Raw genomic sequence first — 22,226 nt, forward strand, 5'->3', positions numbered from 1 at the left:
AACTTCTCCCAAGCCCAACATTCAGTCGGTGTGCTAGTCACTTTGCAGTGAGCAATCAAGTCAACCACACCAATTGGAAACAGTGTAGTTGTACCATAATGGCACTTATTACAGAATATACGCCCCTTCTCTCCCCTTGGAGGTTCCACCACAAATGCGCGTACGACAAAAGCCTGTGTGACTAAAGCACGGTGACAAAACCGCGCCGTCAAAACCGCGGAGACGAATGAGCACTGAAGCGCGCCGACAACAGCACGCTGACAGAAGCACGCTGTAACATAACCCTAAAAATAACCCTAAACCTAACTCTAAACCTAACCCTAAACCTAACCCTAAACCTTACTTAACTTAAATCACACTTCTGTTGGCGCGCTGTTGTCGGCGCGCTTTTGACATCGCGGTTTTAGCGCCACGGTTTTGTCGGCGTGCTTTTGACGTTCGCGGTTATGTCGTGCCACGCCCCTTGGGTGCCTATTTAGCTGTAAAAAAAAGATCATATCTAGTATTAGTGGGTTGGCAGCCTGAACTCTATTTTTCTCTTTGGACATGGTTTTTAGTCCGTATTCCCAATTATACAGATGTGCAAATCGATCCGCCTGGGCCATTTTCTGCCAAAGTTTAGCAAAAAATTCATGCCGTTCCGAGTTCCCCACTGAAGCATCTTCAGTGCAGATATCTTGATTTGCACTCAGGATTTGGGAGAAATTAACTTGAGTTATGAAAGAAAAAGACTATTTTTTTTTTCATATTGGGAGGGTGTGTAGTAGGGAATCCAATCACCCTGGCCCTTCTGTGTTCATTCAGAGTAGTGTAACCAGAGGCCATTCTGGCTCTGAATGAATGGGAAATAAATTATGAGAATTCAAGTCCAACACATCTGGATGTTGGGAAGATTTAACATAACTATTTTTTTCCCCCTTTCTCGTTCAAAACCAATTTAAGGTCTTCTGCTGTAGTCAAAGCTTCAGCTTTCCAATCCAGGAGCTTCACAGATAACTCTCTAGCTGTAGTACTTGTGGTATCCCTGTGAGGTAGAAAAAGAGAAACCACAGTAATGTGGTATTGTTTTTTTTTTTTAAAGCAGCAGCCTAAATCTAAAGAGCAATGAAAGAAGTGATTTATGTTTTCAACATGATAAAAATAGAATTTTGATTGAGGAAAACGATTATAGTAGAATAATTTGGTTATCCATCCTCTGCCTGTCACTTTTCATTTCTGGGCCATTCTAATTCCCCTGAATTATTTTACAAGGGAACTTGAGTTCCCAGGTCATATTAACCGTCAGCAATATTGTAGTGGTAAGTTGACAATTTGGAAAGGAGTTTTAACCCCTCCCCCCCAGAGGTGGGTTCCTACCAGTTCGCACCAGTTCGGTAGAATCGGTTAGAAGAGGTTCCACCGTTGGACCCAGAAAGCAGGCCACACCTACAGAAGAGGTTCCAAATTTTTTTTGAAACCCACCACTGACACACACAGACTCACACAGAGGGAGAAAGAGAAAGAGAAAGAAAGGAAAAAAGAAAGAAAAAGTGAGAGAGAAATGAAAGAAAAAAAGGAAAAAGAGACATAGAGACAAAAGGAGGGAGAGAGAGAGAGAGAGAGAGAGAGAGAGCACATGGCCAGCAAGCCACTCCCGCCAGGTCACATGGCTGGCAAGCCACTCCCACAAAGGAGGCCACACCCACAGAATAGGTTCCAAAAAATTTTGAAACCCACCACTGACACACACAGACTCACACAGAGAGAGAAAGAGAAAGAAAGGAAGAAAGAAAAAAAGAAAAAAGAAAGAAAAAGTGAGAGAGAAATGAAAGAAAAAAAGGAAAAAGGGACAGAGAGACAAAAGGAAGGAGAGAGAGAGAGAGAGAGAAAACACATGGCCGGCAAGCCACTCCCACCAGGTCATATGGGCAGCAAGCCACACCCACAAAGGAGGCCACACCCACAGAGTAGGTTCAAAAAATTTTTGAAACCCACCACTGCCTCCCCCCCTCTTCACAGCCTTTTAAACTAACCCGGGTTTGTGCTCTCCGACATACAGGCTGTAACTGCAATGGACGGTCACAGGAGTGTTACTTTGATTCTGAGCTGTACCGAGCCACCGGCCATGGTGGCCACTGCTCGGGCTGTTTTGGTAACACGGATGGACCAAACTGTGAAAGATGTCGAGAGAATTTCTACCGCCTGGGGAGTGAGGAGAACTGTCTGCCATGTAATTGTAGTCCTGTGGGTAAGTATTAAGGAGACGGCTTTTCTGCATTTTCACTTTATCTCCAATGTTTTCCGTAACATTTAAACAAGGGAGTTCGTAGCATACGTCCAGTTTTACAATTCCATTAAAGTGGAAGGGAAGGGAGAAGAGGGTGGAAGGGAGAGAAAGAGAAGGAGAGATAGTAGGAAGGGAAGAGGAAGAGTGGCGGAGAGGTAAGGGAAGAAGAAAGAGGTAAGGAGAGGTGGGTGGAAGGAAGAGAAAGAGAAGGAGAGAGGGTAGGAAGGAGAAGAAAGATGGTAAGAGTAAGGGAGAGGCAAGGGAAGAAGGAAGGGGAAGGAGAGGAGGAAGGAAGGAGAGAAGGGAGGGAAGAAGGAAGAGAAAGGAGAGGAGGGTGGAAGGGAGAGAAAGAGAAGGAGAGATAGTAGGAAGGGAAGATGAAGAATGGAGGAGAGGCAAGGAAAGAAGAAAGAGATAAGGAGAGGTGGGTGGAAGGGAGAGAAAGAGAAAGAGGAGGGTGGAAGGGAGAGAAAGAGAAGGAGAGGAGGGTGGAAGGGAGAGAAAGAGAAGGAGAGAGGGCAGGAAGGGGAAGAGAGAGGGTAGGAGTAGGGGAGAGGTAAGGGAAGAAGGAAGGGGAAGGAGAGGAGGAAAGAAGGAAGGAGAGAAGGAAGGGAGGGAGAAAAGAAAGGGAAAATAAGGTGGTGTTACAACAGGCGCTAGGGATGGTAAACAAATAAACCCAAACTGTATATTATAACCGTTTAAATGGAATAACAAAAGTATAAGAATAGCAAAGGAAAAGAATAACTATGTGAATGTAGACCTATAACTGTATGTAAGAGAATAAATGACAATAAAAATATAAAGCACAATATAGGTAAATAATACTTGATCATAAGTAGCTAAGTATAAATAAATAAAGAAATGTATATAAAAATGGATAACGATTAAGGGGACCATGAATGCAAGATAGAAATGTATAGAAGGGAAAAAACTAACTGCAAAGAAACCGATTCGGAACTGCTGTATGATATATGATGGAACTTCTTGTTCCTATGTTGCGTTAAGTCATGTGTTAGTTTTTGTTGATGTGTTTATGTGTTTAAAATAAATTTAAAAAATTAAAAAGTAAAGTGGAAAGCAAAGTGCTATGGCCAGAACGGGAAGTATATGGAAACAGTATCTGCATGTTGTAAAACTACACTACACAGGGTCTAAATTTAGGGCTTAGGATCTCAGTTGGGGCTAGATAACTTTGAATGGCTATAGATCACATTTTATTATATTTTTTCCCCTGCAGCAAAAGGCTACATTGAACTTAATGCAGACTAGTCAAGGCTATAGTAGGCCTGATGGGGGGGTAGGGGTGTATTTCATTTTAGAACCATTTCAAGCTTATTTGAGGGATTTCGGTTGCATTTTCTAATTTAAAATGTGAGAAAAACATACGTCAATTTTTGGTAATTAAGGAGAGAGCTGAAAGCACTACAGATAGTCCTCGCTTAATTGGGTCCATCAATTCTGTTGCTAAGCAAAGCAGCCACGGAGCAAAACATCACACATCCATCCCAATTAGCGATGGCAGTTGTGTTGTTAAGCAGTGGTGTCACGTGACCATGACTTACCAGTTCCCGCTAGCTTCCACATTGAATTTGTTTGCTTGAATCTGATTAGGAAGGTCACAAATGGCAATTACATGACCATGGGGCATTGCAACTATTATTAACATCAGTGGTGGGATTCAGCCGGTTCGCACCTATTCGGGAGAACCGGTTGGTAACTTTCTAAGTGGGAATAGAACTTCTGAATATAGATTATTTTTCTATTTAAGGCTGCATATATAATGGGAATATTGGTGTTCCCATCTTTAATTTTTCCCTCCTTCCCTCCCTCATTTTTTCCCAGGTAAAAAATATTTTTGAATGAATTTATTATTTAAAAATAACGGTGACAGGAAAAAAAAAACTTCTCCTTTCTAAATTTAGCAAAAGGAATTATTAAGAGAAAACTAAAAGTGGATTTCTGTGGGGAAAGGACTTCCTCTAAGCATACTTCTTGCACTCATTTAAAATACTTGGGCTAAACATATACTCTATTTAAGTATCTAAATTTTAAAAGTTTACCCACTTGCAAAATTATACTTTATTTCTGGCTTCAGCTTATGGTCCGTAGCATTTCAGCTTATGGTCCGTAGTAAGAGCCAAGGTGGCGCAGTGCTTAAATGCAGCACTGCAGGCTACTTCAGCTGTCTGCAGTTCGGCTGTTCAAATCTCACCGGCTCAGGGTTGACTCAGCCTTCCATCCTTCCGAGGTGGGTAAAATGAGGACCCAGATTGTTGTGGGGGCAATATGCTGAACTCTGTAAACCGCTTAGAGAAAGCTGAAAGCCCTATGAAGCGGTATATAAGTCTAACTGCTATTGCTATTTCAATAACAATATAAAAGGGGAATCCAAAATGTATGATGTTTTTCTAGAACTTTGCTTGAAGAGGAATAAATCGATATGAGGGAGTACTTTTCACTGCGTTTTGTTTTCACAGGCTCCCTCAGCACACAGTGTGACAATTATGGACGCTGCAGTTGTAAACCTGGTGTGATGGGTGACAAGTGTGACCGGTGTCAGCCCGGCTTCCATTCTCTTACAGAGGCTGGATGCAGGTAAAAGTGACCTTTTTCCTATTAGTAAAGGTGGAGACGGAAAAATGGGTGACTTGATGTGTGCACAATAATCTATTAGAAGATGAAAGATTTAAGATTTAATTTATTTGTATGCCGCCCTTCTCCGGGAGGGACTCAGCATGGCGAACAACTCAGAAGGGGAAAAAAGGGGATACAAACACAATACATGTAATTAAAATACACAAGAGTCATACAGCCATACAAGTCGAGAGGGGAGGGGAACTCATCAACCCCAGGCCTGCCGGCACAGCCAGGTTTTGACGGCTTTCCGGAAGGCCTGGAGAGAGGTGAGGGTCCGAATCTCCGCGGGGAGTTCGTTCCAAAGGGCCGGAGCTGCCACAGAGAAGGCCCTCCCCCGGGTGGTAGCCAGATGGCATTGGCTGGTAGACGGAACCCGGAGGAGGCCGACCCTGTGCGAAACAATCCATATGTGCACATCTCTGGTTCCTTCATTCTTCCGAGTGTTCCAATTAGACTCTCTTCTTCTTCTTCTTCTTCTTCTTCTTCTTCTTCTTCTTCTTCTTCTTCTTCTTCTTCTTCTTCTTCTTCTTCTTCTTCTTCTTCTTCTTCTTCTTCTTCAGGCGCTGCTCATGCAATCCAGCTGGCAGCCAAGATGAGTGCAATATGGAAACCGGACGCTGCAGTTGTAAAGACAATGTGGAAGGGTTCAACTGTGAAAGGTAAAGCCATTTCCAGTAGGTGGAATCAAAAGCTGAATTGATTGTCTTCTTGTGTCCTCCTCAGAAGGAATTCAGGGCAACCTCCATGCAGATTATTCAGAAGTTTTTGTTCGCAAATCCCGAGGTTGCTCAAGCTAAACTGGATAGAACTACCTGGATACATCGAAACTCAAGATCCCCATCAACGCTCGTTCCAGATTGCGGAGAAGGGAAATTTTGAACTGGAATTATTTTGGCTATTTGGAAATTTACTTTTATTGGGGAAGCCACTGTTGGCAGCCCAGCTGCCTAGATTTTTGCTACCCAACTTGCAGAAGTGTAGCCCATCCAGAACTATTACTTCACCTGTTGTTTCTCGGAAAAATAACTTCTGTAGCAGTAGCATTTACTATAATTTAATTTAATTTAATTTATTAGATTTATAGGCCACCCAATCCCGGAGGACTCCGGACGGCTTATACAGAGCAAGAAAGAAAAGCAAACAAAATAAAATAAAAATAAAGATTAAAATTCTCCAACACGCATACATTCAAATTGGGGCTGGACCCTACATAATAAGGTCAACAGCCCCAGGCCTGCCGGAAGAGCCAGGTTTTAACAGCTTTTCTGAAGGCCATGAGGGTGGGCGAGGTCTGGACCTCTGGGGGTAGCTGATTCCACAGGGTCGGAGCGGCCACAGAGAAGGCCCTCCTCCGAGGCCCCGCCAGCTCACACTGTCCGGCTGACGGCGCCCTAAGGAGGCCCACCCTGTGGGATCTTATCGGCCGTTGGGAGGTATACGGCAGTAGGCGGTCTCGCAAATACGCTGGTCCTGAGCCACGTAGAGCTTTAAAGGTAGCATTACCATTATATGATAATACTGTTGTAGAAAACATGGCATGGATTTAATTGACCGCAACAGATTCAGCTCATTAAACATCCCCTGTACTTGAGCATATATTTCCTTCAGTGCACAGATTTAGTCAAAGCAATGATACGTTCACCGTAGGTACAGCTCTACAATCCAAACTCCTTTTGCTTGGTGGTCAGAATGTCAGTGTAAATTCTTCCTTCTTCTATCTTTCATCTCACAACATTTTCTCAAGGTGCTGGCTGTGATTCCAAATGAAGGGAAATGCTGTAACATTTTAGCATGAAGGTCTGTTATGGGTGTATACCAGTGGTGGGATTCAAATAATTTAACAACCGGTTCTCTTCCCTAATGACCAGCTGGGTAGATGGGGGTTCGGTGGTCATGTGACTGGGTGGGCATGGCCAACTCAACGTTCCTCAAGTCGATGGGCGCTTCACCTTAGCTGTTACAAAGGGTTAACCGGAGAGGCATCTTCTGTAAGCAGGGCAATAAAGATGAGGCTAGAAACAACACCAGAATGTTTCCTTCCTGCCTTCCTTACAGGATTAGCCCTGTAAAGTGGGAAAAAACAAAAGGAGATTTCTTCCAACAACTGGTTCTCTGAACTACTTAGAAAGTTACCAACCGGTTTTCCCGAATAGGTGCGAACTGGCTGAATCCCACCACTGGTGTATACAGTGTATTATAGATATGGCTTTTAGCCAGCTTAAAGCCTTCGCTTAATGTTTGAATGTAGAAACAGAAAAGACAGGTTATGAATTTCAGTGTTTTCTTTTACTTTTAGATGTAAGCCTGGCTTTTTTAATCTGGATTCTGACAATCCTAGGGGATGTATTCCCTGTTTCTGTTTTGGCCATTCCTCTGTCTGTACCAATGCTCCCGGATACATTACCTCCAAAATTACATCCACTTTCCAAACAGGTAAGTTTAAACCTCAATTTTTCTTGATTAGGTTTAATAGCAATAGCAATAGCAATAGCAGTTAGACTTATATACCGCTTCATAGGGCTTTCAGCCCTCTCTAAGCGGTTTACAGAGTCAGCATATTGCCCCCAACAACAATCCGGGTCCTCATTTTACCCACCTCGGAAGGATGGAAGGCTGAGTCAACCCTGAGCCGGTGAGATTTGAACCGCTGAACTGCAGTCAGCTGAAGTAGCCTGCAGTGCTGCATTTAACCACTGTGCCACCTCGGCCATGTAAGACATAATGCGTTGAACACATTCATCAGTTTATTTCCTTTTGAGCAGAAGCATTGGCGCATTCACAATATAACATAATATAACATTCTTTGTGTCCCAGTAATAAAAATCAAGACTCGTAATCAGTAAAATAAAATAGGGCAAATAGTCAATTTGTTAAAACAGTTAGGAGAATGAAACATGTAATTATACCTTAACAAGCTATAATCTTTTAAGTAGGTGTTATGTAATCAATGGTATTGTGCAATTTCTAACTTTCAGCTTCAGTTGCTTCATAGCTTGACTGGTGTGTGGCCGAGAACAGCTTTTTAAAAAAACTTTGCAATTCTAGTTTATTTTTCTTTTAATCAAAGCATAATAGCAAGTTTTGTCATTGTTTTTTCAGTTATTCAGTTGCTTCCAACTCTTTTAATTGTCCAATGGGTATCAGTTCATCAGGACAGTTAGCAATTCTTGTTTGAATTCTCCAAAGCCTGTGTTTATGTAACATTCTTGCCATATTTTCTAATTGCCTTTCGTTTTTCCAAGCATTGGGATCTTATCCAGGGGACTTTTGTTTTCAAATATTTTCAAACTATTTAAACTTAGCTTTATTGTTCTTTTTGTGTGTGTGTGAGCAGTCTAGTTACATCCGCTAATATTGAGTAATTTGTTCTTTTTGCAATCTAAGGTATTCTCAATTTTTTTTTTCTCCAGAGCAATAATCCAGTTCAGGAGCATCTGTTTTTCTTCAGTCTGCCTTCTTCTTTTTTTTTTTCAGATAGAAAATTTGTTTATTTTTTATTTTCTTAACATATAATCACATGTATACTATTACATAGTCAATATCATGTTGTATTATTAAGTAATTACATCGATCCATCTTACCATCAACTACCAAAGGGGGAAAAAACCCAATTATTGGTTCTTCTGCTCTCCATATACCATATTTATACCTTATACGACACTTTCTTCTCCCTCTCTCCGCCGCCTTTCTACATCCTGTCTTCCCTCCATCATTTTCTACTCTACTTCCCCTTCCTTTCTCCTTCTCCTCTCCCCCCGTACCACTCCTCCTTGTACACCTCATCTTCCCCCCTCACCCTCTCTCCTGTCCCTCTCTTCCTCTCTTTCTTCTCTCCTCTGCTTCCCACTCTTCTACATCCTTTCTTCCCTCCATCATTTTCTACTCTACTTCCCCTTCCTTTCTCCTTCTCCTCTCTCCCCTTACCACTCCTCCTTGTACACCTCATCTTCCCCCCTCACCCTCTCTCCTGTCCCTCTCTTCCTATCTTTCTTCTCTCCTCTGCTTCCCACTCTTCTACATCCTGTCTTCCCTCCATCATTTTCTACTCTACTTCCCCTTCCTTTCTCCTTCTCCTCTCTCCCCTTACCACTCCTCCTTGTACACCTCATCTTCCCCCGTCACTCTCTCTCCTGTCCCTCTCTTCCTATCTTTCTTCTCTCCTCTGCTTCCCACTCTTCTACATCCTGTCTTCCCTCCATCATTTTCTACTCTACTTCCCCTTCCTTTCTCCTTCTCCTCTCTCCCCTTACCACTCCTCCTTGTACACCTCATCTTCCCCCCTCACCCACTCTCCTGTCCCTCTCTTCCTATCTTTCTTCTCTCCTCTGCTTCCCACTCTTCCTCTCATTCACTTGGTGTATTTCAGCTTCTGAGCAAACTCCCTTTTGTGTTGATGGTATTTATAATTCCATTTCAATATACATAAAAAGGAAAAAAAATAGCAGTATACATGTACAATCATAATACCTTAAAATCCAACACCCCTCCTCCAACTTAGTAAACTCTGCTCCCTCCCACTCTCCCCCCCAGCCCCCCCAACCTTCCCCCCCCCCTGACTTCCCAGAACCAATACAAGGTATAAATCTTTAACAAATACAGTTTAAAATATACTTAAAGAGAAAGTAGAAAATTAATAACGTCTTCAATCTGCCTTCTTGATGGTTCACCTTTCACAGCCATGGTTACAACTAGGGAAACCATAGCCTTGACAATATTTACCTTTGTTGCCAGTGCGATGTCTTCGCACGTTAATCTTATGATGTTTAATTCTGTCAAAGCCTTTTTCTGAAAGCCCTTGTCTTTCTTCCACCATTCCTATGAATTTGTGAGCCTGTGGAGTTCAGATCTGCATATTACCTCTGCTTCTTTTTTGCCTATTTCCATTGTGTTAGCATTGCCATTAACATCATCCAAAGGGTTTGTGTGTGTGTATATTTTCATTTTAAATCGAGTAGCTTTGTTCTTCTTTCCTCTTCTGAGCCGAGGTGGCGCAGTGGTTAGGGTGCAGTACTGCAGGCCACTTCAGCTGACTGTTATCTGCAGTTCAGCGGTTCTAATCTCACCGGCTCAAGGTTGACTCAGCCTTCCATCCTTCCGAGGTGGGTGAAATGAGGACCCAGACTGTGGGGGCGATATGCTGACTCTGTAAACCGCTTAGAGAGGGCTGAAAGCCCTATGAAGCGGTATATAAGTCTAACTGCTATTGCTATTGCTACTCTTCAGCAAGAGTTACTTGGGCCTCCTCGTTTTCAGCTATTAAAAGGATAAATTGATGTTTTTTCTAATCAAATATGTCTCGTGATCTCTACACAAGTTAAACAAGATTGACAATCTGCAACCTTGGCACACCGTTTTGTCAATGTTGAACTACTTAATCATTCCATATTTCGTTCTAATGATTCCTTTCTGGAATTCTTCAACCAATTCTTCAACAGCAAATGAGGTGGCCTGCTATCCCCCTGAACCATGAGTTGTGATTTACATAGTCAGCAGCCTTAATGCAATTAGTAAAGCATCTTAATACATAATTTTTAAAATTCTTTTCTCCTTTTCATTATCCTTCCCATGTCCCAATGTGATCTTGGCTGCCTCTGCTTCCATTAAACCCCTCTTAATCCATGTGGCAATTTTCATTTTACAAATTGGTTTAAGGTCTGGGCTGTAGCATTTTGAGCATGTAAGATAAAGTGCAATTGTTGGGAACATTCTTTAGTAATGCTCTTTTATTTTTAGAACATAAATTTTTATCTTTTCCAGCCACGCGGTTCGCTTGTAGAGTTTTCCATATCTGCTTATAAACTAGCATAATTTTTGTCAGATTTTAAAACATTCTACTGTTATCTCGTCACCTCCTGAAACTTCCTTGCTAGCAGTATTTTCTCCTGTGATTTCACTTTCCATAATGTCAGCGTTCAAACCTTTGTACATAGCATCGTTTGGGAGATCTTTTTGCACAGCTCTTCCACCGCCTCATCTCGCATTGTATCTTTCATGTAATAGTAAATAAAGTTCTTTCTATTTTGTAGGCAGTGGTAACCAAAGAAAGAGCCAATTTGATGTAGTGGCTAAAGTATCAGACTAGAAACTGTAAGACCAGCTCTAGCCCTGCCTTAGACCTTGAGGAGATAAATATTTCTTCAAGTAGTAACAAGAGCACATCAAATAGCTTAAATTATTTTCAGAATTCCACTCTCTTCTTTTCAAAGAAAATTGATACACTGAATAGCAGCTTGTGAAGAATGATTAGAGAGGGAGAAGTGACAGGTCTATATTGACTGAAGAGAGACAGTTTGATGTAGTGGCTAAAACATCAGGGTAGAGAGATTGTGAGTTCTAGTCCCACCTTAGGCACCCCTGAGTGAGATTAGGTCAGCTATTCTCTCTCACTTGTACAAGGAGGCATTGGCAAATTATTTTTGAAATCCTGCCAAGAAAACTGCAGGCATTTTTCCAGACAGTCCCCAGGAGTAAGACTGACTTGAAGGCATACACACATTCAAAAGTATTCATGTAAAACCAAGTGTATTTCTTTATATCTATTGTAAGTACTGAATAGGGGAAAGTGTATGATCATTTGATATTTTGTTTGTTTGTTTGTTAGTAATACTTTTTTATTTTTATTTTTTTGTCACTTACGTAATCTTTATATATATATATATATATATATATATATATATATATATATATATATATATATATATATATATATATATATATATATATATAATTTTCATTTTCATACGCTCACATGTATACACCATACAGTATTAAACAATAATTGCATCAATTCCTCTTGTTGACAATGCCCCAGAAAATAGAAACCCAATATACCTCTTCCATTCTCCATACACGTCTTTCTTCCACCACCCTCCAACTTTCTATCTTCCCTCCATCATCCCCCTCTACCCTACTTCCCCTCGCCCTCTACCACTCCTTTCTCCAGATCCACTCCCCCCCTTCCTTTTCGCCTCCCCCCACCCACCCTCTCTCCCATCCCTCTCTACCCATCTTTCTTCTTCCCTACTCCTCCTCCCCTCGGTGTATTTCCACTATATGTTAATGTATTTGGCTTATCCTATTTTTAAAGAAAAATTAGAGAAAAACAGTATACATGTGAAGTCACATTGCATTGAGATCTAACACATCGTGTCTAGCCTAATATATATCCCTCCCTCCCTCCACCCGACCCCCGACCCCCCTCCTCCTTCCCCCCCCCGACTTCCCAGAACCCGTACATGGTATAGATTTTTAACAAACACAGTCTAAAATCTATTGAGAAAAAAGAAATAAAGAAATTAATAACATCTCTACATTGATCTTAGCTTCTTCTTGCTGAGCTAACTTTAAACAATTTGAATCATTCCTGATCTTAAGCATAGGCTAACTGGAATTTCTTGGTCCCGTATTTATTTTGCATATAGTCAATCCATTTTTTCCAGTCTCGTTTATATCTCTCATTTGAGTGATCTTTAAGATATGCCGATATTTTATCATATGCCGATCATTTGATATTTTGACGGGATCTGTTGTCTTAGTCCTTACCCATCATGTCCTTAGGCATGCATTCTTCATTCCACTTAGCATTATATGCTGCTAAATTAGGCAACTTTATTATAGAGTCAGCCGCCTTTGAAAATATTATTTAGTTCTTCCCTGAGATTATATTGTGGCCTTGAGGTCACAAACATTCACCTTAGCTTTGCAGTTGTTCCAACAGTTGTAATAGTTGTTGCAGGTTTATAATGTGAAAATTTGTTCAAGACATTGTGATAACCATCCATTACAACAGAGGTTTTTAACCTCTGTAGGTTAGAAGCTGTTAATTTAAAAATCGTCCTGGAAACCCTTGATCAAGAAGCAAATCCTAATGATTGAAAATCATATTTATTTCTTTTTTCAGCCCTAACGTTCCATGAAAAACACAGTTTGAAAAACTCTGTATTAAGCCACATACCTCTCTCTCACTAACTGTTCCAAGTTACACGAACAGATAAACCCCCAAATGCTATGTGTTTGCTATGTCAAACTCTATTTTGAGTTGCTGCTCCCAGATTAGCCTAGGGTTAGTTATTGGCTTGTGAGTTTTGCTGTCTGGTAAAACTTCTGATTTCGGAGTGGTTTATCTGCTGTAGGTAAGAAGCAAAGTAAGAGAGGGTGAATTGCATGAAATAATATAGTGAACATGTGTAACCAATATGGATACGCCAATAGTTTTGCTCATGATAACTTGCAAACGATGTGACTGGAAAAGATGAAAAGTGTAGCTACTTCAGTGGTGGGTTTCAAAAATTGTTCGAACCTACTCTGTGGGTGTGGCCTCCTTTGTGGGAGTGGCTTGCTGCCCATGTGACCGGATGGGAGTGGCTTGCCGCCCATGTGACCGGATGCCGACGACACTTGTCAGAACCACCTTAAATTACCTCACACACAGCACTGGCATGCATCAGAATATGATGTAAACTTGTTTTCTAAAAGGCATCTTTGGTTTGCGTTAAAACAACTTCAACACACGCAATGTTCTGATTGCACCACAAACACAGTAGTCATCCTTACGTTTCACAGAGGCACTGAGTTTTATAAATAGGAGCATGATAGTGTAGAATAATCATATCCAAGGACCAGTGGTGGGTTTCAAAACATTTTGGAACCTCTTCTGTAGGTGTGGCCTGCTTAACAGGTCCACTGGTGGAACCTCTTCTAACCGGTTCGGTAGATTTGACGAACCGGTTTTACCGAATAGGTGTGAACTGGTAGGAACCCACCTCTGAGCTACTTCATTGTACATATATAAAACTGTGGTTGATCAAATGGTAAATAAAAGTCCATTGACTAGAAAGGTTGACATATTCTTTTCACTGCTCCTTTGTGAGCAGAGTTAATCTCAACATTTGTGAAGGAGGCTAAGTACTGGATGGCTGAATTAGGTCTATTCTGTTCCAGGTTACACTTAATAACACACAATTCTCAGCTTTTTATTTATTCATTCATTTATTTATCAGATTTAGAGGCCACCCAACTCACTCACAGAGCAACTCTGGGCAAGTCTCTAAATCTGATAAATAAACTCTTGTGGCTAAGATCAAGTCTACTATCTATTCTTACCAATTTAGTAACACACACAGTGGAAATTTCTACAATCCCTAAAGCAGGATCTTCTCCCCACATGGTTTGTGTAACAGTTTTCTTAAATCACAACAGACTGTTTTCAATCAGCGTTGAAATCTGTTTCCTTTTCATGATAGAATTCACAAAGCAGTTGAAGAATAATTCAAGTTAATTCTTCATGCATTAAGTAGAGCGAATTCAACTTTTAACACGAGGTGGTTTCTTCTTTCTTTCTTCTCAGGAAAGGAACACTGGCACGCGGAACAGAGAGATGGCTCTGAAATCTCCATTCGTTGGATACCTGAAACTGAAGAAATATCCGTAATCTCAGATACACCTTTCCCCATCTACTTCAGCACACCAGGTACCAAGGAAGAATGACTATTTTATACATAGATCGTATAAGCACGTTTGCCAATAAACGTGCTACGTTTCACCTTTACTTGAATGTGGATTCTGTTGCTTTTGTCCCCAGGCAAATTCCTTGGAAATCAAATGCTAAGTTATGGGCAAAACCTGTCGTTCTCTTTTCGGGTCGATAAGCGAGACACTCGACTTTCAGCGGAGGACATAGTCCTTGAAGGTGCTGGGCTAAGAGTATCTGTCCCTTTGATTGCTCAAGGCAACTCCTATCCCAGCGAGAACACTCTGAAATATTCATTCAGGTAAAGATATTTTCTAATATGGAAAACGTCAGGATTTCCTGGATGTAAAGGCTCTGCTTAAAGCTCTTTATTTGCATAGCTTAAAATATTAAAACAAATTGCTATAAATGGAATATTTCTTTACCTTAGATTGTAAACGAAGAGCGCGAAATGAATGATTTTGATACGTCCTTGGGGGAATTAGAAATTACTAAAAACTGTTATTTTTTGGGGCCGGGGAGATACTAAATTGTAGTTTTTTAACTGCAGTTTTAAGGGATACAACTCTGTTGGTGGCATCAACTATTGTTCTGTGATAGTAATAATTTGGCAGAATACACTGCTGAAATATTTATTGTCTCCTATACTCGAGAGGGCAGCTGGTAATGCTTTTATGATGGATTTAGTAGTTATGTAAGGTTTTATTTTTAATAATACTTGGGGCAAAACACTGTGTTTCCCCCCCCCCCATCAATTAATTATCTACAGCAGGGAGTGGAGTTTTAGCCAAAACCAAACACTTTGCAACCTCATTAACTTTAATAGAGGAGAAATAATATTTGTTGTTACTTTTCTGGTTTTAAAGCCATGTAGCTCTAAGCATTTAACTATCGCTGAGTTCCCAGCTGAACGTTCCATTAAAATCTTGAGTTCAGTAATTCAGCATTTCTTTTTAAGTTGGTTGAAGCTTCCATTCGGAAAGGTAAGATGGGTGGAAGTGATAACGGTTGAGCGATACGGTTGAAAGCAGCAGTTGCAAATTGAGATGTAGGAAGCAGCCTTTATCTTGATTTTGCTCATTCTTGCTCCCCTTCCCTCACACATTTTATGTGCTGATGTCCCATCTAGGGAGTTTATATCAGAGGTGGGTTCCTACCAGTTCGCACCTATTCGGTAGAACCGGTTCGTCAAATCTACCGAACCGGTTAGAAGAGGTTCCACCAGTGGACCCGGAAAGCAGGCCACACCTACAGAAGAGGTTCCAAATTTTTTTGAAACCCACCACTGCCCCTCCACACATACACACAGACAGACAGGCAGACAGAGCCGAGGTGGTGCAGTGGTTTAATGCAGCACTGCAGGCTACTTCAGCTGACTGCAGTTCTGCAGTTTGGCTGTTCAAATCTCACCGGCTCAGGGTTGACTCAGCCTTCCATCCTTCCGAGGTGGGTAAAATGAGGACCCGGATTGTTGTTGGGGGTGATATGCTGACTCTGTAAACCGCTTAGAGAGGGCTGAAAGCCCTATGAAGCGGTATATAAGTCTAACTGCTATTGCTAGACAGACTGACACAGAGAGAGAGAGAGAAAGAGAAAGAAAGGAAGAAAGAAAGAGAGTGAGATGAAAGAAAAAAGAAAAAAGGGACAGAGAGACAAAAGGAAGGAGAGAGAGAGAGAGAGAGAGAGAGCACATGGCTGGCAAGCCACTCCCACCAGGTCACATGGCCGGCAAGCCACTCCCACAAAGGAGGCCACACCCACAGAATAGGTTCCAAAAAATTTTGAAACCCACCACTGGTTTATATGAAAAAAATACAGCTTGGTTTCAAAATAAACTCAACCAGCTTTCTCTGGTTAGTCTCTTCCCTCTTCCCAATTTTCTGTCCTATCCTGTCTTGGACATTGGAATGATTTTAGGTGGTCTTGCTGGAAAGCATGGTCCCCAAGGCAGGTTTTGCAGACTGCAAGGAAACTATTAAAACAGGAGTAGACAACTCCAGGGCCCAGAGCTGCATGTGTCCTCAAACGTCATGCTTATTTTAAAGTTTCCTTCATGCAGAATTGCTAAAAATTAAAATTCCCGTCCCTTGGAGTAAAAAAATAATGTGTCAGTAATGTAGTTTTAATTTCACCCAACCCGCAACAGGAAAAAAAATCAGAAAACGCTGGTGCTGCTTATGTCTGTGATGTGGCCTCACCTACTTTGCATTTCTGCTACCCCTATTATGGGTCCCCATCCTTAATTTCCACTCCAAAGGGTTAAGAGTGGTTGATCGGGCTTGCATTAAAAATGTCTTTTTAAGTGAAGAGCAAGAAATACTCGGTAAATGCAGAAGTCTTGTTCAGCTTGAATGTACCTTTTCTCTGTTTCCTCACCAGCAGAGAAGAAAATTGTTTTTAGTTGATGGGTTAGGATGTGGAGCAAAGTTCTTCTGCCCTTACCAAGAATATATCCATAGTCTACAATAGGGTTGTTATGACAATGTTGTTGGGTAGGTGATGAATCCTCTGTCCAGGTGACTAACTAGTAATGGCTGTTTGGCCCAGTGGTGGGTTTCAAAAATTTTTCGAACCTACTCTGTGGGTGTGGCCTCCTTTGTGGGAGTGGCTTCCCGGCCATGTGACCTGGTGGGGGTGGCTTGCCGGCCATGTGTTTTCTTTCTCTCTCTCTCTCTCTCTCTTTCCTTCCTTTTGTCTCTCTGTCCCTTTTTCCTTTTTTTCTTTCATCTCTCTCTCACTTTTTCTTTCTTTTTTTCTTTTTTTCTTTCTTCCTTTCTTTCTCTTTCTCTCTCTGTGTGAGTCTGTGTGTGTGTGTGTGTGTGTGTGTGTGTGTGTGTGTGTCGGTGGGTTTCAAAAAAATTTCGAACCTACTCTGGGTGTGGCCTCCTTTGTGGGAGTGGCTTGCCAGCCATGTGACCTGGTGGGAGTGGCCTAATATACATCCCCTCCCTCCCCCCTCCCCCCCAAGTCTCTCTCTCTCTCTCTCACTCTCCCCCCTTCCTTTTGTCTCTCTGTCCCTTTTTCCTTTTTTTCTTTCATCTCTCTCTCACTTTTTCTTTATTTTTTTCTTTATTTCTTTCTTCCTTTCTTTCTCTTTCTCTCTCTGTTGTGAGTCTGTGTGTGTGTGTGTGTGTGTCAGTGGTGGGTTTCAAAAAATTTTGGGACCTCTTCTGTAGGTTTCCAGGTCCACTGGTGGAACCTCTTCTAACCGGTTCGGTAGATTTGACGAACCGGTTCTACCGAACTGGTGCGAACTGGCAGGAACCCACCTCTGCTGTTTCCTAACTTTTAACTCGGGTTAGTCTGAAGTGCAAATGCAGGGAGTAATTGGGAAAGTGTGAACGTGCTTATTTACTTGCCCAAGGACAGTGGAAGAGACAAGGCAACTGCATATGAACTTTTCGTTTATCGAACACTAGCAGAAGGGAGAGAGGCTGTATTCCAATAATATCAGACAAATCCTATTTGAAAGCAACATGTCCACCAGTCAGGTTAATTCTTTGGCATTTAAAACTGTTTCAATGCTACTTCCTTTTAGGCTCCACGAAGCAACAGATTACCCCTGGAGGCCTTCTCTCACTCCCTTTGAATTCCAAAAGTTGCTCCATAACTTAACCGCGATCAAGATTCGTGGAACCTACAGCGAGAGGAGTAAGTTTGGTGGTAATTGCTGATGATCAAACTGAGTGGATGTCAAGAAATAACTTTCTTTTGCAGTTGCACCTACCTTACAGAATTCTTGGGATGTTTGTAGTGTTTCTTCCAATGTTTTGTTGCACGGCAAAACCATTTCGTTCAAACAAGCCTTTGCTTTAATCAGAAAGATGGATCTTAATTAGCCTGTTTTATGTTCCATGCCTGTTTCTTTTCTTTAAAAAAAATATTGTAGTGTTAGCTATTTTACTGCATAAATGGTGGCCCCACTCATTTATGGTATGGTTTTCCAACACGCAAAGCCCAACAGAGTCATTAGACCTAGAGAATGTGCATCCCTATCTGTTGTGGCCCAGCAGGAGCCGTTGGAGCTGCCACCAAACTCCAACAGTGAGGGGCCCTCTGAGTCGGCTTTGGAGGATGTGGAGGACCCTGGACAGGGTTCTGACTCCGAGCAGGGTGCAGCGAGGCTGGTTGGCCACCAGGAGGCACCTGAGCCTTGGACCAGTGGGGAAGAGACAAGGGAGTGTGATCCGGATGTCAGCGCTGGGGAGGAGCCAAGGGAGTTGTTCCTAGATGCCCGGCACCGGAGAGCTAATAGGCGTAAGGAACAATTAGGAAGTAATTGCACTCAGCTGGTGGTCATTAGGCTCCTCTTCAGACTATAAAAGGACTGCTTGTGCACACACCCCTTTTGCAGAAGTCAACGCATTAACTAACGTTGGAGAACAGTATTGTGAGCTTGGCAGGCTGGATTGCTGCCACGGCTTGTCTGTGCCGGTTTGCTGCCAAGGACCTGTCTGTCTATTAATAAATTCCGTAAAGTATCTTTGGCTTGGAGTGCTTTGGTGTGGAACGAGGAGGGTCAGAACACCTATCTTAGAGCATTCCTTGATTATTATTACAAGCCTTCTACCTGTTTCATAAAATTGGTCATAGTAATATCTCCACATTGAAGATTTGGGATATTGGAATTCTTCACTTTTTTTTTCCTTACGATGCTGTCCAGCCACATCCCAGAAAGGTTGCAATTGGAATGAACTCAACATACACACTAGCTTGCCACCTACACCCAAAATACAAAAGTTGATCAGGGCTTCTTAAATCAGGATGACGAAGAGGTTGCCAAAAAATATAGTAATAGCAATAGCTGTTAGACTTATATACCGCTTCATAGGGCTTTCAGCCCTCTCTAAGCGGTTTACAGAGTCAGCATATCGCCCCCCACAGTCTGGGTCCTCATTTCACCCACCTCGGAAGGATGGAAGGCTGAGTCAACCTTGAGCCGGTGAGATTAGAACCGCTGAACTGCAGATAGCAGTCAGCTGAAGCGGCCTGCAGTACTGCACCCTAACCACTGCGCCACCTCGGCTCCTATAGCACATACACATGTAGTTGCATTAAAAGGGTCCACCTACCTAAGGAGGAAATGACTTCACTCAAGGGAAAAAAACACAGAGAAATCCTGATATGATTTACATTCTTCTATTGTTAATGTGCAGGATATCACCTGGGGTTGCGGCTGGAACGGTAGCCCCAAATATACAAACAGCTTTACGTCAACAGCCAGCCCCATAGACGTTGTGGAGTACGTGAGGCAGAGCTGTACTTAAAGCTGTTCTGAAGCACCAGTTGTAGGGCGAGCCCAGTTTTGAAGAGGAATCCCAGCACTGGTTGGGTTGAACGTTAAGAGGGAAGGAGGAATGAAATGTTCCTTTCTCTAGAATGCCTGGTATTGCTGAACTCCCTCAAAGTGAAACATTAATTCAGCTCTGAAACACCACTCTTATCTGTCAATCTGCAAAGGTGGGGGTTGTTCCAGGTTCTTCCCCCCCCCCTGAGGATATATGCAGAAGGAATGGTGTGTGTAAATAAATTTCTTGCATTCCTTACCCACCCATGCTTTTACAGGGAGAATGTTTGGCTGGTTGCCACATCTGTGTGCTTCTCGGCCCTTACTGTACAAAGGCAAGATATCTGACCACAGTGGCATCTTGACATTGTGCTCTTAAAGTAACACTGACCCCTTGGACACCTTGCTTGCAAATTAGGAACCAGTTAAATAATTTGATTATGGATTGGCAAAAGGCTGTAATCCTTGGTTTTTATTGTATGTCATCCAGAGTCACTTCAGGTGAGATGGGCAACTTCTTACAAATAAAAGAAAATGTGCCCTATGGGGTTCACCGGCAAATGCGCGAAAGACTTCCGCGCCGACAGAACCACGGGAGTCAAATCCGTGCCGTCTTAACCGCTAATCGTTATGTGACAGTAGCGGGCCGACGTGCGCACCGACACAATCGCGCTGTGCCTTTAAAATCAAAACGCAGTCAACACTCGTTAAAACGCCAACACAATCGCGCGCTGTGGAAAGTAGAAAAGAAAGAAAAAACCTGTATAATGAACTTTCCTTTTATTGCATCAAAACTCTCTTCTTCTTCTAATCCTGACTAATCATCAGAACTCGTTAAAACGTTAAAACGCCAACACAATCGCGCGCTGTGGAAAGTAGAAAGATTCCATACACAAAAAGCAAAGCTAGCAAACTTGTCTTTTTGATTCAACAAAATAAACCGTTCCTCCGTCGCGGTTTCGTCGGCGCGCTTATATCGACGCGAAGTTGTGGGCGCGCTTATGACGTCGCGCTGTTGTCGGCGCTATTTCGACGATCGCTGTTTTGTCGGGCCACGGCCCTATTTCCTTAACTATAATAATTCTCTTTCCTTTCTAATTATAAGTGAAATGTGATTTTAAAAAAATGAAGAATCTTTGATTGAAAAATATTGAGGTGCATTGATAAGCCTTGATTGATGAGGGGAGCCAGCATCATAATTTCCCTGTTGTTGCCATCTAAGGCAAAACCATGATTAAAGCAAAGGAAGGGCTGTCTTCTTTAACCTGGCTCCAGACCAAGAAGTAATTATAACACATGGTTCATTTGTTAGAAAATAACTTTTGCCTGGGTGTTACTGCTCAAACATTAACAAGCTCGCAAAATGTCTTGGATGGAAGTATACCATTATGTTGAAGGGGAACTAAGGGAATCTCCTCAAATCCTTTTTTCTAAAGAAAAAGAGATTACTCTGGTTAAGCATGTTGAAGCAGCACATTAAAGTGGCATAATCAAGCACGACCTGTAAATCCAATGTTTTAACAATCAAAAAGAACCCCCCCCAATGATTTTTTTTAATATTTTGCCATGCAACTTTAAAAAAAAAAATTAAACGTTATTTATTTATTTTTTAAAACAAAATATAAACCTTCCATCTTTTCTTAAACAGTGGGTACAAATATCTCTGTGCAATAACCATCAGAATTTACAACATCACTCACTACATTCATATTAATTATCTAATCTAACAATTATAGCATATTAAACAGTTGAGCATAGTAAACCTGTTCATTTCTCCCTCTTAACGTGTCTTCTAATAAGAATATAATAATGACATTAAGCATAATAATCCTCATCATCATAATACTGACAATTAACATATTGCTTACATCTCTATCTTAGCATATCTTCTCCTCTTCTTTAATCTCCTTTTATTTTCAACTTCCATTTTTATTCCCTAACCTTTGATAAAGTAATTCCCATATCGTATAGCTTTTTTGATCAGTGCAGAAGATACATTTTGATATGCAACCTCAGTCATCTCCAATTCTGACACAAAGAACAAAGCAGCCAAATTATTAGGAACACACAATTATTCCTCCGTGTCTTGTAAGCAAGTATTGCTTGATGCTAGATAAATTTAACATGATGCTTTAAATTATGATGACAGGGATATTGTTCTGTAATTCTATTTTATTGTGTGTGTGTGTGCACATGTGCGTGTTTAAATGCTCTGTTTATGTTGTTAAGATTATAAATCACTGGGAATCTTGAATTCTTAATGAAAATTTTGAAAAAAAAACTTTTACAGATATTTACTTCCCTCCCCCACCCTCCCCCAAGCCCCCCTCCCTCCCAAGCCCCCCCCACAACCTCCCCCCCCAAACTTCCCAGAACCAATACAGGGTATAAATCTTTAACAAAAACATTCTAAAATAAACTTTAAAAAAAAGTTAATATCATCTTTCATTTGAGCTTTAACTCCTCCTTGCTAGTCTAGCTCTAAACAACTTACATCATTCCTAGTTTCTTTGGTCATAAGCTATCTGGAATTTCTTAGTCCCATATTTATTTTGAGTATAGTC

The 22,226-nt window shown here is 41.6% G+C and overlaps 1 protein-coding gene across 1 annotated transcript in view; it reads left to right on the top strand.

The window, feature by feature from the left end:
• LAMC1 (laminin subunit gamma 1) overlaps positions 1–22,226 on the top strand; it is a 164,796-nt gene that overhangs the window by 96,087 nt on the left and 46,483 nt on the right. Inside the window, exons 5-11 of the mRNA XM_087726963.1 lie at positions 2,039–2,227; positions 4,747–4,864; positions 5,467–5,565; positions 7,203–7,339; positions 14,253–14,375; positions 14,487–14,676; positions 17,914–18,026. Of these exons, the coding sequence (XP_087583089.1) occupies positions 2,039–2,227; positions 4,747–4,864; positions 5,467–5,565; positions 7,203–7,339; positions 14,253–14,375; positions 14,487–14,676; positions 17,914–18,026 (969 nt within the window). The remainder of the gene's footprint in view (positions 1–2,038; positions 2,228–4,746; positions 4,865–5,466; positions 5,566–7,202; positions 7,340–14,252; positions 14,376–14,486; positions 14,677–17,913; positions 18,027–22,226) is intronic.

This window comes from Thamnophis sirtalis, unplaced genomic scaffold (assembly GCF_051295495.1).
Source record: "Thamnophis sirtalis isolate CommonGarterSnake01/CBP01778 unplaced genomic scaffold, rThaSir2_p1.2 scaffold_12, whole genome shotgun sequence".
In the NCBI taxonomy this organism is placed as follows: Eukaryota; Metazoa; Chordata; class Lepidosauria; order Squamata; family Natricidae; genus Thamnophis; species Thamnophis sirtalis.